This window comes from Vicia villosa, linkage group LG7, assembly GCF_029867415.1.
Source record: "Vicia villosa cultivar HV-30 ecotype Madison, WI linkage group LG7, Vvil1.0, whole genome shotgun sequence".
NCBI lineage: Eukaryota > Viridiplantae > Streptophyta > Magnoliopsida > Fabales > Fabaceae > Vicia > Vicia villosa.
In genome coordinates this window covers 106,560,033-106,576,129 of record NC_081186.1, presented here as the reverse complement: position 1 = coordinate 106,576,129, position 16,097 = coordinate 106,560,033, and the positions used below count along the sequence as shown (strand labels likewise).

The 16,097-nt window shown below is 33.9% G+C and overlaps 2 protein-coding genes across 2 annotated transcripts; both read left to right on the top strand.

The window, feature by feature from the left end:
- The first annotated feature begins 2,757 nt into the window (after nucleotides 1-2,757).
- On the top strand, nucleotides 2,758-6,544 carry LOC131616433 (probable GTP diphosphokinase RSH2, chloroplastic). Its single transcript, XM_058887760.1, has 6 exons — nucleotides 2,758-3,859; nucleotides 3,966-4,151; nucleotides 4,668-5,128; nucleotides 5,311-5,469; nucleotides 5,552-5,903; nucleotides 6,114-6,544. The coding sequence occupies exons 1-6, from the start codon at nucleotides 3,146-3,148 to the stop codon at nucleotides 6,420-6,422; spliced, it is 2,181 nt and encodes a 726-aa protein (XP_058743743.1). The 5' UTR covers nucleotides 2,758-3,145; the 3' UTR covers nucleotides 6,423-6,544.
- Nucleotides 6,545-12,133: 5,589 nt separating this feature from the next.
- On the top strand, nucleotides 12,134-13,444 carry LOC131619944 (F-box/kelch-repeat protein At3g23880-like). Its single transcript, XM_058890982.1, has one exon. The coding sequence runs from the start codon at nucleotides 12,134-12,136 to the stop codon at nucleotides 13,442-13,444; it is 1,311 nt and encodes a 436-aa protein (XP_058746965.1).
- Nucleotides 13,445-16,097: the final 2,653 nt, after the last annotated feature.

Sequence of the window (16,097 nt, the reverse complement as noted above, 5' to 3'; positions counted from 1 at the left end):
GCTAAACCAATGGAAAATATTATTGTTTGGTTTGTGGGGTTATCAGTTAAAATCTCCCGTTTGGTTTGTGAACTCCACCTACTATAAAGGCTTTCGTTTGGTTTGCGAGAACTTTTTTGTTAAAATCCTCGTTTGGTTTGTGAGTTGTGTCATGTATAAAAACTCTCATTTGGTTCAAGATTAGCCTTGTACAAAATCTCGTGTTTCGTTTATAAGACAAATGGTTAGGTCGAATCTCTATAAATCTCTGGTGCATTATTCTTCTCCCTGATCTCTCTTTATTTTCATTGCTTGTTTATTTTCGTTGTGTTCAAATTTATTTTCAACTATGATTTTACTCGTTTTACTTATGCCACTGCTTACTCTTTTCAAAATTGTTTTAAGCAATTTCTTTTACAAAAGATTTTTTTAATAGGACACTATTTTTTAATGCAACATCATTCATCACTTCTCTTGTTTTGGAGTCACTTATCCAACATTATCTTTCACCATGATGAAAGAGTATTGGCATATGCATAAGTCGAGAATATTGGCATGGCTCCTCGCTAATCCAAGGATATCCATCCTCATTTGTAGGGGGACTAAATTTATGAGAATTTTTCTTGCCCATTTATTCTTAATACATGAAATAAAAAAAAGAACTCTACACTATCAAACCCAACCTTCCACCACTATTAAAGTGAAATGGCCTAACAAATAGGGAGAACTTCCGTGCCATAATAAAACAAAGTCAAAGTAGTGACATCCAACCCAGACAACTATTACACAGAGGAGAACCATAAAACAAAATGCCTAAAACATAACTAGGAATATATGAGGTTAACCCTTTTGAGAAAATAAAAAATTGCTGCTACCACAAAAGGCCACTAAAACCATCACGTATGGTAGTGAAAGACTAACTTCACCATCTTAATTATCTACCCCCGTTTTCTAAAACAAGACGCAAATAAATAAAAAATCATAGATGGAAGGAAACTTGCAAAATTTGTTCGTCTTTCCCCTAATATGATTCGCAAAGAGGATATATGATTAAATTAGTCTTTTATGATCACTAACAAAACTCCAACAATAAAAAATGTACACTATAAATAGAGAAAATTGGAAGATGAAGGAGAGAAAAAACATAAAGTGAGTTTTGTAAAAAAGAAGATGCAATGTTTGAATAATTCTTCCAAATGAAATCCCCTAGTTATATATTAAATGACCAATATAAAAAATGAATGGTTAATTTTAATTTAACAACTTGCAACAAATATCAAAACCAAATATATGAAAACTAGATACCAAATGTTTAACCCCTTAAGTCAAATCACAACTATCATAAAAACCTTTGAATTAACATTCATAGTCGAAATACAAACAAGCAATTATAACACTTAAAATACCTATTGAGAAGAAGAATGACAAAATTCACTAGTGTTACTAATTTTGAACGACAACAACCAATACAATTATGAGAAGAAGAACGATGAAAGGTCATTTATATCACTAATCATGGTTGAGGTTTTCTCCTTAGTCGACTTAGATAAAACCCTTTTTAGGTTGTCCTCACCTCTTGAGTTAAGTCCTAAATACCGCCTTGATTTTCAAATGAAATTCTCTTTTGAATATCCCTATTACTTGAACTAAATTACCGTACCTCATTCTTTCAGACTGTAGACTTGGGAGACAACTGTTTTAGACCATACTCATATCCAATCCATCAAAAACTCAACCCCACTCAATGTAATTAGTCCCCCTATATGCGATGACTAGCTAGAGACAAAAACAAGGACAAAGGCAAATACAATAGTAACGATCGTGGCACAATGTTAACGATTATGATTCCCTACTATAAAACCGGTCTCCTCGAAGTCCACTGATAAGACCTTTAAAACTAAAAAGAAAAAACTCACAGTCTTCTACTCTACATATGTACAACTCGTCATTCTTTCTCTAATTTGAGCGTCCAAGTATTTACAAATATCACCTCCATTCATCTACCAACAAACTCACTTGGAGGATCATCATCCTCTTAATTCAATATAAAGCAAATATAAGTAATTTTTTTGTCCATAAAACTTAACTCAATGGAACCACTTGATGCCAGAACTCGCCCCCGAACCGGACTAAACCGGTGCTATAAAGCAAAAAAAAAAAAACAACAAAAACAAAAATCTCATTCATTGTAAATTTTTATATTATAATTACCATTTAAATTATTATTTTGTTACGTAAATACAATTGGTAGGTTGAAAATTATTATTTTTTTCATTTAAAAAAAGGATAACTAGCATTTCTGACTATCTTTAAAATAATTAGCAAAATTCACTAGTATATTTAAAAAAAGAGCATTATTCATCGGTATATCCATTTTCTTAGGTACAATATTCACTAGTAAATTCTATTATACCAAAAATCCATAACAAAAACTGTTACCTTTTCCCCGGATTTAATTTCCCCAAGAACACCGTCCAGATTCAATGAAGCCAAGACACCACCCAATAAACAGGCAGAACAAAATAAAATATCTCCTCTGTACTATTAACAAACCAAATCTGACAGACAGCATTAAAAAAACCAATCTTATCCTAAATTAAATTCCCATATCACACCTCAACTTGTGCGCTGGTATCTATTGTCTTTACAAGGTTAAACCCGTCATTTCACTTTCCACCCTCCCTGGTTCTTACCCATTCCTCATTCCAAAAAAAAAAAAAATCAAACATAAAAACATACAAATTACATATTCTACAAATTTCTCAGACAACACAAATCTCTCTCTCTCTCTTGCGTGCTTCCTTCTGAAAACGTGTTTGACTCTCTTTCCTTCAAATTCATAATCCCCTTTTTGTAAATTCTTCTCTATTTAGGGTTCTTCTCATTTCTTTCAATCTTTGTACAATAATAATTTCTATATATATAATTAAAAAAACAAATATTCAATTCTTCAACCAATCTTTTTTTCTTCTGTACAAAATACTTTTTCTCTGGTTCAAATTCTGAGCCACCATAACTGTAGATTGCAGCTTTAAATAAAAAATCTAATTATTCTGTTATTCTTTTATCTCTCTCTGTTAGATTTATAAAAATTGAAGAAAAAAAAATAGAAAACCCTAATTCCTAAATTCAAAAGGATTCAAAAGGAAGAAGAAGGTTTTGTTTCATGGCGGTTTCAACTATATCTCTCTACGCGAGTCCACCGAGTAGTGTATGTTCCGCGCCGCATCAGATTAGTCCTCACGCTTCCTATGATTTCGATTTCGGATCTAGATCTTCGTCCCCGGCATCGACGGCTACAGCGTCGACATCGGCGAGGCCTATGATTGGTGGATTGTCGTGTTTGTTTTCGTCTTCGGTGGCGGTGAAGCATGTTCCGTTGACGAGCTTTTCCGGTGGAGATGAAGATGAATTGAAGGAGCTTGGTAGTTCGTTTTCGTATTCGTATTCGCCGAGTAAGTTTGGTGGATCTTGGAAGAGGGATAGGGATCATCAGATTCAGAGTCCGGTTTCGGTTTTTCAGTGTCCGGTTTCGTGTAGTAGTAGTATGGGGACGGTTCGTGGTGCGTCGAGGAGTAGTGCTGGTGGGTTATTTGAAGGGTTTGTGAGAAGTGCTTTGGGTTCTTCTTGTTTGGATTATGAAACTACTGATGTTAGGCTTCGCGGTGGTGGTGGTGAATTTGATGGAAGTGGTTCTTCTGGAGTTGTTGATGAGTTGACTTTCAATTTGGAGGATACTTTTGTGGAAGGTTGCTTTGGATTTGAGTTTGAGCCTTATGCTAAGAAGTTGTTGATGAGTGCTCAATTGAGGCACAAGATCTTTTGTGAAGAGTTTGTTATTAAGGCATTTTGTGAAGCTGAGAAAGCACATAGAGGACAGGTTAGTTGAGCTTTATGTGTTTGTGTGTGATTGTGTTTGGAATGTGTGATTTTTAGGATTGATTTTTGGTTTGTTTGAATGATTTTGATGAATTGTTTGTTTGTAGATGCGAGCTAGTGGTGATCCGTATTTGCAGCATTGTTTGGAAACTGCCGTGTTGTTGGCTTTGATCGGTGCAAATTCCACTGTAGTTGCTGCAGGGCTTTTGCATGATACACTTGATGATGCTTTTCTTACTTATGATTATATATTTGGGATGTTTGGAGCTGGAGTTGCTGATTTAGTTGAAGGGGTGAGGAATTTGTTTGGTGTTGATCAATAATTGATTGTTATTTTAGATTAAGATATTGGAATTTGATTTTTAGATTTGCATGTATTTAGCCAATCTTTGAATCAGGCTTTGCAATTGAATTTGTTCCTGAATTTTCTGCTTTAGATCTAGTGTTACTGACTTGTTGTCTGCCATCAAATGCTGGGTGTACACTTTACATATCTTATTGGCTTTGTTCCTCTTTGAGTGATTTCTGGAAGCTGTCATGTTTTTGTTGTCTTGTTTCGTCTCTATGTTGACTATTGATCCGTTTTCTCCTTCTTGATGTTTTAGTGATTGTTATTGCTTGAAAGTAACAATAATTTATCTATTTGGTTTGTGCAGTAAGCTTTTGTTTGCTTAGCTTTTTGTTATAGTTTTGATGCTTTCATTTGTTGTGTGTATAATTTATGATGCCAATTTATGTCTTCACTTATGCTTATTGATCTTTCTATAGTTTTTTCTTCAAGAATCTAACTGATTTTTATGGCATTTTAGGTTTCTAAACTAAGTCATTTAAGCAAGCTGGCCAGAGACAACAACACAGCTAGTAAGTCTGTTGAAGCAGATCGCCTGCATACAATGTTCCTTGCCATGGCAGATGCAAGAGCTGTCCTTATTAAATTGGCAGACCGATTGCATAATATGATGACACTAGATGCATTGCCGGTTGCCAAGCAGCAGAGGTTTGCAAAGGAGACTTTGGAGATTTTTGCACCTTTGGCCAATCGCTTGGGAATAGCCAATTGGAAGGAACAGTTGGAAAATTTATGTTTTAAGCATCTCAACCCTGTGCAGCACATGGAGCTTTCGTCAAAACTTGTGGAATCGTATGATGATGCAATGATTGCTTCTGCCATAGAAAGATTAGAGAAAGCACTCAAAGATGAAGGCATTTCTTATCATGTCATTTCTGGGCGGCACAAGAGCTTGTACAGCATTTATTGCAAAATGTTGAAGTATGTTTTACCTTGCTTCTTTTATTTGGCTGTCCACTTAAATAAATTGCATGCTATGTTTATGTGAATGAAACTATTTTGAATTTAAAACTACTGATGTAAAGGTATATCATCATCCTCAACAGGGTGTACTTTTTGTGAGCTTCCAATTCTCAATTATTCATTTGTCTACATATTTGCAGGAAGAAACTAACCATAGATGATATCCATGACATTTATGGGCTGCGCTTGATTGTTGAGAAGGAGGAAGACTGCTACAAAGCCTTAAAAATTGTTCACCAGTTATGGTCAGAGGTACCTGGAAAACTGAAAGATTACATTCGTGGCCCCAAGTTCAATGGGTATGTTACAGATCAATAATAGTAGTGCACACTTGCAAGTGACTGTCTTTATATCGTCTGACTTTGATTTTGTATTTCACAGGTATCAATCTCTGCATACTGTGGTGATGGGTGAAGGCAAGGTTCCCCTCGAAGTACAAGTTCGAACAAAAGATATGCATTCGCAAGCAGAATTTGGATTTGCTGCTCATTGGAGGTACAAGGAAGATCATTGTCAGCTTTCTTCCTATGTGCTTCAGATGGTTGAATGGGCTCGTTGGGTTGTCACCTGGCAGTGTGAAGCAATGAGCAAAAATTCTACTTCTGTTGGATGTGTCGACTCAATCAAGCCACCTTGCAAGTTCCCTTCTCATGCTGATAATTGTCCATATTCTTATAAGCCTGATTGTGCGCAGGATGGGCCTGTGTTCGTTATCATGATTGAGAATGATAAGGTATGTGCTAGATTTTGTTTAATATATAAGGCTTGTTTGGCATGAGTAGTTTTCACAATGTTTCTTGTCGACATACAAGGGTCAGATGCTGATTGTGTTAAAAATGTGAAAAAGAAGACATGCATTGCATTTCATGCCAACCAAAATTTAGAATCTTATGATATGTTTGAAACATCTGTATTTACCGTCATTGTCCTTCTGGCTGCGCAGATGTCTGTTCAAGAGTTTTGTGCAAACTCAACAGTACTCGATTTGTTGGAGAGAGCCGGGCGAGCAAGCTGTAGGTTGACGACATATAGGTTCCCTCTGAAGGAAGAATTGAGGCCAAGACTGAATCACAAGCCTGTAAGTGATCCAAATTGCAAGTTGAAGATGGGAGACGTGGTCGAGCTTACACCGGCCATACCTGACAGGTATCTGACTGAATATAGGGAAGAAATCCAGCGAATGTATGATCGCGGGCTAACTGTATCAAAAATGGGAACTACTACTGCAAGCAGCATGGTTGGCACCAGTTGACCTTTGCTTGACTTTGATATATATTCCAACTTGTTGTTTAGTCACAGTTTATGATGTATATAGATAAAATCTGTACAGAACAAAAAAAATGTTACTTCTATGAACTTGCTAACTTGATTCAATTGTGATTTATGTAGTTGGTCCAATGATTAAGTTCTATTTTGCGAGTCCTGCTTTTATCAAATAGTAGTTTTTATCTATTCACTAATATGAATTTGTAGAACATTATGCATATCAACATTCTACTTTACAGTAGAGTCTGTACTTGCAAAGTTGCAATCAATATCACAAAATCAATGGATCATGGATCACTAACTCGAAATAGTTAAGACTGAAGAGAGCATATTAATACAACAAACTAAGATTTATAGTATATCCTTTTTCTTATACCTTTTTAATTTTAGGTTTATGTCTTTTATGGTTATTCTTTGCGTAGAGTGCAATACAAGACATGTTCCAAACGCACATGCATTACTGTCCCCCATTAGTTATAAAAACTTGGTATGCATTCCTTTGAGATGTGACTGACCAATTACAAGTTCATTGTTTTAAAGTATTCTTTATGCATTGGATCTTAGAATTATTTTTATTTTTGAAGAGAAGGGTAAATAAATCTTAAAAGATGATACATGACATAATTTTAAAATTTGGCTAATCAATAGATTTTGGGACATTATTTTCAAAACTTTTCATTAAAAATCAAGCACTTGACATTTGATTTCAATAATTGAATTTAAATAGGAGATTATATACAGTTGTTCCATTTTCATTCAACTGATTTGATCTGCTTACCGTAGCAAATGCTTAAATTGATGAGTGTGGGTGTGGGCAATATGGATTCCCACATCACGTCTTTCTCTTTCATTTCCTCTTCTCTTTATTTTTAAAGCAACTTTAGGAATTACATTATTAGATTGAAATTGCATTATTTAAAAAAATATAAAGATTAAAGACTATCATATTTAACATCTAAATATTATATTAAAATATCATCTCGACCGCAGTCTTCTAATTTTTGAAATTCTCAAAAATTTTATTCTTAATCTTTTGGATGAATATCCATAATTTTCTAGAATAATCATCAGTTATGAATAGAAAATACCTTGCTCCTGAATGTGATGAACACCTTACATGCTCCCAAATATCAACATGGATGTAATCAATGGATCCATCTGTTATTTGTTTGCATTTATTGAACTTCACTCTGCAAGATTTTTCAAGTACACAAGGTTCACAAAATGTCAGCTTTTCGATTTTGTCTCCACCAAGTAGATTTTGTTTCTCCAATTCGACCATACTCTTTTCACCGACAAGTCCCAATCTCATGTACCAAATTTGTGTCTTCGATAAAAGTTTCGTGGATGCAATATTTGCAGATCCACTTACAACTTCAACCTCAAGGATATATAAGCCTTGTTTCTTCCCGCCTCTCAATTCTTCCTTCGATCCCTTCAAGACTCTTAGGATACTTTTCTCTCATTGAAAAACATATCATTTCTTGTCGAATTCACCAAGAGAAATCAAATTTCTCTTCAAATCATGTACATACTGACTTCAGTCAACAATCATATTGACTCATCATGGAGGTTGAACCTCACAGATTCAACACATGTCATCTTGAAAGCTTTGTTGTTTTCCAACAATACAAATCCACCATCTTGATCACATAAATCCTCGAACAAGTATTTGTTTGGAGTCACGTGCTAAGTGCAACCTGAATCCATAACCCACTCTTTACTTGAGTCGCTGCTTGAAACCACAAGAACATCAGATGAGTCGAAATCATCTTGAACAATGGATGCGTTGCTATTATCCTTACCTCTATGATCTTTAAAGCGTTAAATGCATACTTTTCTTGTATAACCCTCCTTCTAACATTGTTAACATCGGATACCAAATGCATCACCACTAAAAGACTTATGCTAATTTTTACCCTTCTTCTTGTCGAACTTGCCATCCTTTTTCAAGAATTTTCCCTTAATGGACAAACCTTCACCAATAGACGATGATTTATGTTCCTTTCATTCGTTCAAATCCTTAGAATACAAGGCTGATTGAACTTCTTCAAAGGTCAGAGACTCTCTTCCATACAAGAGAGTTTCTTTGAAGTGAGCATATGATATGGGTAAAGCACACAACAACAACAATGCTTGATCTTCATCATCGATATTTTCAAGATTAAGAATCAGCTTGTTGAACATATCCAACTGCTCATCCAACACTTTGTCTTTACTCATCTTAAATGAATACACATCTTGCTTCAGGTAGAGTCGTTTGACCAACGATTTGGTCATGTACAAACTTTTGAGTTTTACCCATAAACCCGACACCGTCGTTTCCTTCGAAACCTTTTGAAGAACCTTATCACCAAGGTTAAATAAGATAGTGCCGCGTGCTTTCTCTCCCAAAGTCGTTTTTTCCTTCGCCGTTAACACATCGTCCATGGTTGCGGCTTCCTTTAACGCTTCTAACCAACTCTGCTGAACTAGTAGAATTTTCATCTTCAAGCGCCACCGATCAAAATCATTCACATCGTTGAACTTTTCAATCTCATACTTCGTTGGCGACATCTTCTCCACGCTCACATCACTAATTTGTTGTGAAAACAATGTCAAAATAACAAAGCATAATCGATTTCTTTATTTGCAAGAAATCCACAAGGGTAGAAAAAAGGGAAGCAAGAAGAACACGATGAATTTGTGATAAACTGCTATTCTTTACTTTTTCTTTGAAACAAGATTACAAGTGTTACAAAATAACATATAACCTCTCACCCTAATTAGGATTTGCATTATGCAATGATGAGAGACTAGTATGTTATTTGTAAGAAACTAATTAACACACTAAGCTAATGAGCTTTTACACACAGACCCATTACACACGCTAATTTAGAAAACAAACTAACTTAAACAATTGAGCTTAACAAACATACCCAATTCGACATGCTAACAAATCTAGCATACTTCGACTTCGACCACAACATGTGAACAAACTTCGACGACATGCTAAGATACCGTCGAATTGTCGAACTAAAAAACTACCTTCCGACCTTACTAGAATTCGATCAAATATCTTACATTATTAATAATAATTAATGAATAATAAATTTGCATTGTTATCTCCAACACAAATTTATAAAAGATGCATAATAGATTCATATTAAAAAATGCAGAAATAGGATAAAAAATGAAATAAGTTGTGCAAGAGAAAAAGAAAATGTGAGATGGATCACAAAGAAAAGAAAGATGCAAGTTCGAACATAGAAGGATTACAATTATTTCGTTAAATACCTACCAACTGTAAATAAATAATTGATTTGGGATTTAATGTGGAATCTAGGATTTGGAGCTTCTCATATAATTGATTTTGGAAGATTGAATCAATTTGAAAAAAAGAAAAGCAAACATGCTGTAAATGAGAGCAATCATACATCTAGATGATTAATTATTGATTTTGAAAAATCAATCATAATTTTTAACAATTATTGTATTATGCAACTCTGAACATCAATTTAAATGGATGTTATATAATTATAAGATATACAAATACAAAAATGAGAACTTCAAAATTGCTAAACATAACTCTTAGTTTCTCATATCATTACATAAATTCACATAATACATAATGTAATGTGCCACATAAAAATTCACTAAAGTTAATAGAAGATCGAAAAATTCATTGTCCATGGTTTTTAGTTGATATCTCTGGCCACGATTCTTTGCAATATCAAATATCATGACGCAATTGATCACATCTGCAACCGTGATTTAAAACCTTGATCATATCGATTGTTTTATCTCCATAAAAACTCTTGAACCGAGGTTTGCCAATAAAGAACAAGCATGAGCATAACCAAAACACATGCTAATCCCCAAGAAGAGTTTCCAATTCTAAGAATCAAAGAAGGATCATGAGATGGTAGCAATGAAGCTCTAGTAGATGATGACAAAGAATAAGAGCTTGATGAAGAGGTTCTTTTGATGGCAATTATAAGTCCAAAAAGAATCATGGGCAAAACAAAACCAGAGCTAGTCCATTTTGATTCATAATATCTCCTATCACTCTTTGAGTTCACATATAAAGGAGATAATACTATAGCTGAGACTAAAGCCAATACCATAGCCAGTGATCTTTGTGAAAATCCATGGTTTGAGGAAGCATATGTTGTTGTATCCATTTTATGAACTTAGAGGGAAAAATAATTGTTGGGGTTTACTTGCATATGAAGAAGCCACATTGGATTTTGATTGTCAAAATTTTAACTTGTGGCAAGTATTTATAGAAGGTGGAAAAAGAATTTGGATTTGATGCAAAATAATCAATTTCATAAATCAAATATCTTTTGCGCACGTCTGTAATGACTGATATTCAAAGTCAGAAAGAATTATAATAAATGGTAAAACTCTCACTCAAGATATTTAACATTGTTGCGTGTTCAGACTTTGGTTCGAACCCATAATCTTTAGTTAAGATGAAAAAAATCTTTACCATCTCATCTAAATACTCTTAAATTAACATGTTACGATCGTTGAAAAACCGTTGATTTTAATTATATATTTTGATTTTTAAAAATTAAAATATCGAATTAGAACTCTTAACGGTTTGATTTTGATCAAACGGTCATTAATAATTGGTAAAGATGAAGATAATATAAATATGTAGAAAAGATGAAAGTAGTGGGGGTGATGGGCTAAGGAATCTAGATGGCATTGGATGACAGGAGTGTGATAGACAAACAGCCGGCCAAAAAGTGAAGAAGATTAAAGAATGTTTAGAATTGATATAAAGGTGAAAAAGTATGGTATAGAAAGGAGATTCATTGGATTGCAAGTAAGGTATATTTTCTACTTTTTTTTGGTGTGTTCATATTTCATGTTGTGATTTATAATTAGGAGTACTTAGGTTTAATCAATGTTTATATGTTTGGATATAGCTTTGATCAAAATCAATGCATTATAAACAGCAATGATTTTCATCACTTTTTGACAAATGTATTTGAGATATCGTTTTATAATTGATGGCTTAAATGTTTATTGCATCGGTTTATTACATTCACGCATTCAATAGTTAATAGTCTTTCGATTAAAATCGGACGGTTAAGATTTAATAGTTAAAAATTCTCTGATTACGTGAATGCGATATTTTTGCCGGCCTTAGGAGATTTTATTTTGACTTTTGAGTTGGGTAAGGTTACCTTCAATATAAAATATTTTAAAAACAAAAAATTATTGTATTATTTAATAAATTAAAATCATGTGGTGAATAATTGTTTTTTCAGCGAGTATTAGTATGTAAACTGCTAGTTTAAATTCAATCTTCGACAATAACATTCATTTATATTTATAAATTAATCTAAATAAGTTATCGATATTTATAAATCAACAATTTTATATAAAAAAACAAATGCAATGAAACTAAATTTTAATATCTAATCTAATATAAAATTTAAAGAAATGTTACTATATTTTAATTACAGTTTATAATAATAAATTTAAATATTTATAAAATTAATATAAGTTAATAAATTTAATACTATTCAATAAGTTCTTTAGCAAATTTACATATTAACTCAAAGTAAAAAAATACTCGTATATTAATAATGCAAAGTTTTCTATTTATATATATTTAAATAAATTAATTTGACGTGTTAAAATTTATTTTTCGAGCATGACCCTTTTGTATATATATACTATTGCTTTAACCAAGAAAGCATGGTCAGAAGAAACCCTAAGATGAATTCAGAAGATGATTCACTTGCCAACCTTGATTGTAATCTCATTCCAGAAGAAGAAGAAGATGATTCACTTGCTACTCTTTATTGTAATCTCATTCCAGTGATGCTATGTGTCTGGAATTCTCTAATATCTATTCATAAATTCGCCAGAAAACACTTGAAGCTGTCAACAACAAACCCTAACCCTAACAACATGATCATCATGGATTCACTTCCCACTCTTCCTTTTGATCTCATAACTGAGATACTCTCTAGGCTACCCGTCAAAATGCTCGTTCGATTCCGATGCGTCTGCAAGTCCTGGAATTCACTTATATCCGATCACAAATTTTCTACAAACCACTTTAAGCTATCAACCAAGCAGAACCTCCATTTCATAAGCTATCATAAGCCTTCACAGAGGCATGTTTTAAAGTCTTACCCACTCCAATCCGTTTTCACAGACCTAACTAGTAATTTCACTCAGCTTGCCTTTCCATTTAACTCTCCTTCTGATAAAACTTTACATTACATTGTTGGCTCGTGTCACGGAATCCTTTGTCTTGCCCATACTAGTAACTCTTCTGTTGTATTGTGGAACCCTTCTATTAGAAAATTCAAAGAATTGCCTTCTTTTGAAAACCCGCAAGTGATGGCTCAAAATGTAACTCGAGCGATAAAGTATGGCTTCGGCTACGATCATGTTTCTCATAATTACAAAGTGGTTGTTCTTTACAACAGTCGTACCCATTTGCGCACAACTAAAATTAACGTTTATACTTTGAGTACCAATTCTTGGAGAAACGTTCGGATATTTCCTTTTTCTTCTGACTTTAGCGATGATCAACACGGGATATATTTAAGCGGTACAATTAATTGGTTGGCCTATCCTAACTGCTGTTGTTCATATTTTATTGTTTCTTTTGATTTAGGTGAGGAGTCTTATGAAAAGATTTCTCCTCCTCCTCCTGATCATGGAATGAAAGCTGTGTGGGGGGCGAAATTGTGTGTCTTGAAGGATTGCTTGTGCATAGTTTCTTACTATGATGTTTGGGTAATGAAAGAGTATGGAGTTAAAGAGTCTTGGACTAGATTGGTCAAAGTTCCTAACTTGCTAGATCAATGTGTATCGTCTTGTTTCTTGACCTATGCATTGTATGTTTTTGAAGACGACCAGGTGTTGTTGGAGGAGGGATTGGAAAAGAAGTTGATCATTTACAATTTTAAGAATGATACTTTTATGGTTACTGCCATGTTTGAAACCCGTCCAGAAATCTGCACCGAGAGTTTGATATCACCTTGTTCCTAATGTTCTTAATGCTAGGATCTCACTTGAAAATTTTAACCATAATGTAATTGCTATGATTACTGGTGAATTCATGGATAATTGCTATGGAAATGTTTTATGTTTAGAATAATAAATTTGAAGCTATATGCTCGCATTTTTTTTCTTGATCTAAACTCTATGATTCTTAATTTGATACTAGTTTGTCTTTTTGGAAATTCATAATTTGAAATTAACAAAAGATCACTGCACTAATACATACTGGTTTGTTGAATTGTTGGTGTGATGATGTGATGTTTATTGAGGCTAATATGCCATTGTCAATTTGTTCTTGTAAGTCAAAGATAATGGAAAGGTTAATATTATTGTGTTAGTGCTTGTGCTATTATTATTGTGTTGTTGTTGTTATTGTTGTTTGTGGTAGTGCTTGTGCTATGCTATTGGTTGCAGTAGACTTTTTTAGAATAATTCAGAGTCACAAAGTTCATGAATTTGTGCAAGACCAAGGCCACCCAACTGCTTTGGCTTTGTAATAATGTCCTAGTTCACCGCATGATACCTTCTATTCTCTTTTGTGTCTCCCCATATAAATTTCCTCTACATGCGATGAATACATGTCTTAGGTATAATGTTGGTCATCATTGGGAAATAGGAATAGCCTCCATCACGCTCTTCGTCAAAGTTACCCTCCCAGCAAATGAGATATGCTTTTCCATGATGCCAGTTATGATTTTTTTTTTAATAAATTTTGGAGTTGGAGAATCGGAATTTTTTTGTCAACATGTTCAAAATAAAAAAGAGACTGCATTGTTGAACTGTCACTCGGTGTATGTTTGACTGACTTAGGAACACCTTTTGTTTTTACAGCTGAGATGATTGATTTCTAATGAGTGGTTTCTGGATAAGAAATCTTCCTCCATTGCTCTTTAATGTGGATTTTTATAATGTCCCTTCTTTCAAAAATCTCTCGTGTATCTCTTCTCATTCGGTCAAGATAAATATATTTGATTTACCGTCCTTCATCACACCACCACCATTATCTTCTTCTTCTTCTTCTTCTTCTTCTTCTTCTTCTTCTTCTTCTTCTTCTTCATCAAACCTGAGCTTTTTCCAATGAGTGCAAACCTCATTCATTCTTATTGGGCTATCATGTTTCACCCACTTTGAAATTAGACAAGTATAGATTATACATTTTCTTAAGTGTGCAACCACATTTTGAGCTATCGCAACCTATATTCTCTTATATTTGGCTTCGTGAAAAATATAATTAAGTGCTGCTCGAGATATATTGTCGACGAACTGTGAATAAAGATTGTTGTCTTTGAACATGTGTTACAACACTATGATGCTGTGACCAAATGATGTTTGGATCTCATTGTGATTATTTTGGATATTCTAGTTTACGGAGTCCCAATATCTACACAAATCACCTTTACTATTTTTCAACCAATTCTTCAATGTAGCATGGGAAGACTCAACTCGATTAGTTGTTGCATTTCTTAAGTGTCTAACCTGATCATTCCAAGCAAAAAAAATCTTCTTCTTCATCTGGTCTAGAATTGGACTTTCAATATATTCAATAAATATGGATATTTTTCACACACCTTCCTAAAAAGCAAAACGACATCGACATATGATTATTTCGTAGAAGAATTTATTATAACATTCCATGTATTCATTATTCTTTTCACAATCGCGCTAGCTTTGACAATAATTTCCTCTACACCCTTAATTGGTTTGGTCCCTACAGCAAGTTTAACTTGAATGCTCACATTCTTTGTGATGTGATACCTACAAAGTAATGCATATGAAGTAAAAAAGACATTAGCAACCGAATTCATCAATATGGTATCGCAGTCGGTGACAATGACTTCCAGCGTGTCTTCTTTGTTTTTTAACATTGCCTGACACGCTTCAGAAGAGATACAAGAATCTGAAACAGTTTCATGTAGTTGACTCTAGAGCCCATAGTGAGCTGATAAAAGAAAAATATATTTTAAAAGAAAAAATTGATTGTTTGGAAAAAGAAAACTATGCTCTCAAAAGCAAGAGTGAAAAACTAGATAAGGAAATTCTTTTAGAAGTTCCCATATACTTTGAGTGTGTTTTAAAGAAATATGATTCATCTTTTCCAAAATTTCTAACAAGAAACATAAATAGAGGCAAGATGGCTTCCATGATCTATGGAGTAAGTAGAAATGAGAAAAAAAGGCATTGGTTATGTTTCACCAAGGAATTCTATGTTTGATTCTAAACCCCAAAAATGGTAATAAAACCAAAAGCTTTGTATTCTTATTTCACTTATGGCCATACACATGATACATATGACGAAGGTGAGATGATACACTATGTGTTCTATGCAGATGTTGAACCCCTCAATACAGCTGAGGCATTAAAGGATTCGAAGTGGGTGAAAGCTATGAATGAGGAACTGAAGTCCATCGAAGTCAATGACACTTAGTCACTTGTCGAATTGCCTCAAGGTAAGAAGGCAATTGGTGTGAAGTGGGTATACAAGGTGAAGTGTAATCTTAAAGGTGAAGTAACTCGACACAAGGCTAGACTTGTGGCGAAAGGATTTTTTCAGAAAGAAGGAATCGACTTCAATGAAGTTTTTGCATCTGTTGCTAGGATCAAAACAATCAGGTTGGGTGTCTGTTTAGAAAATATGAACAAT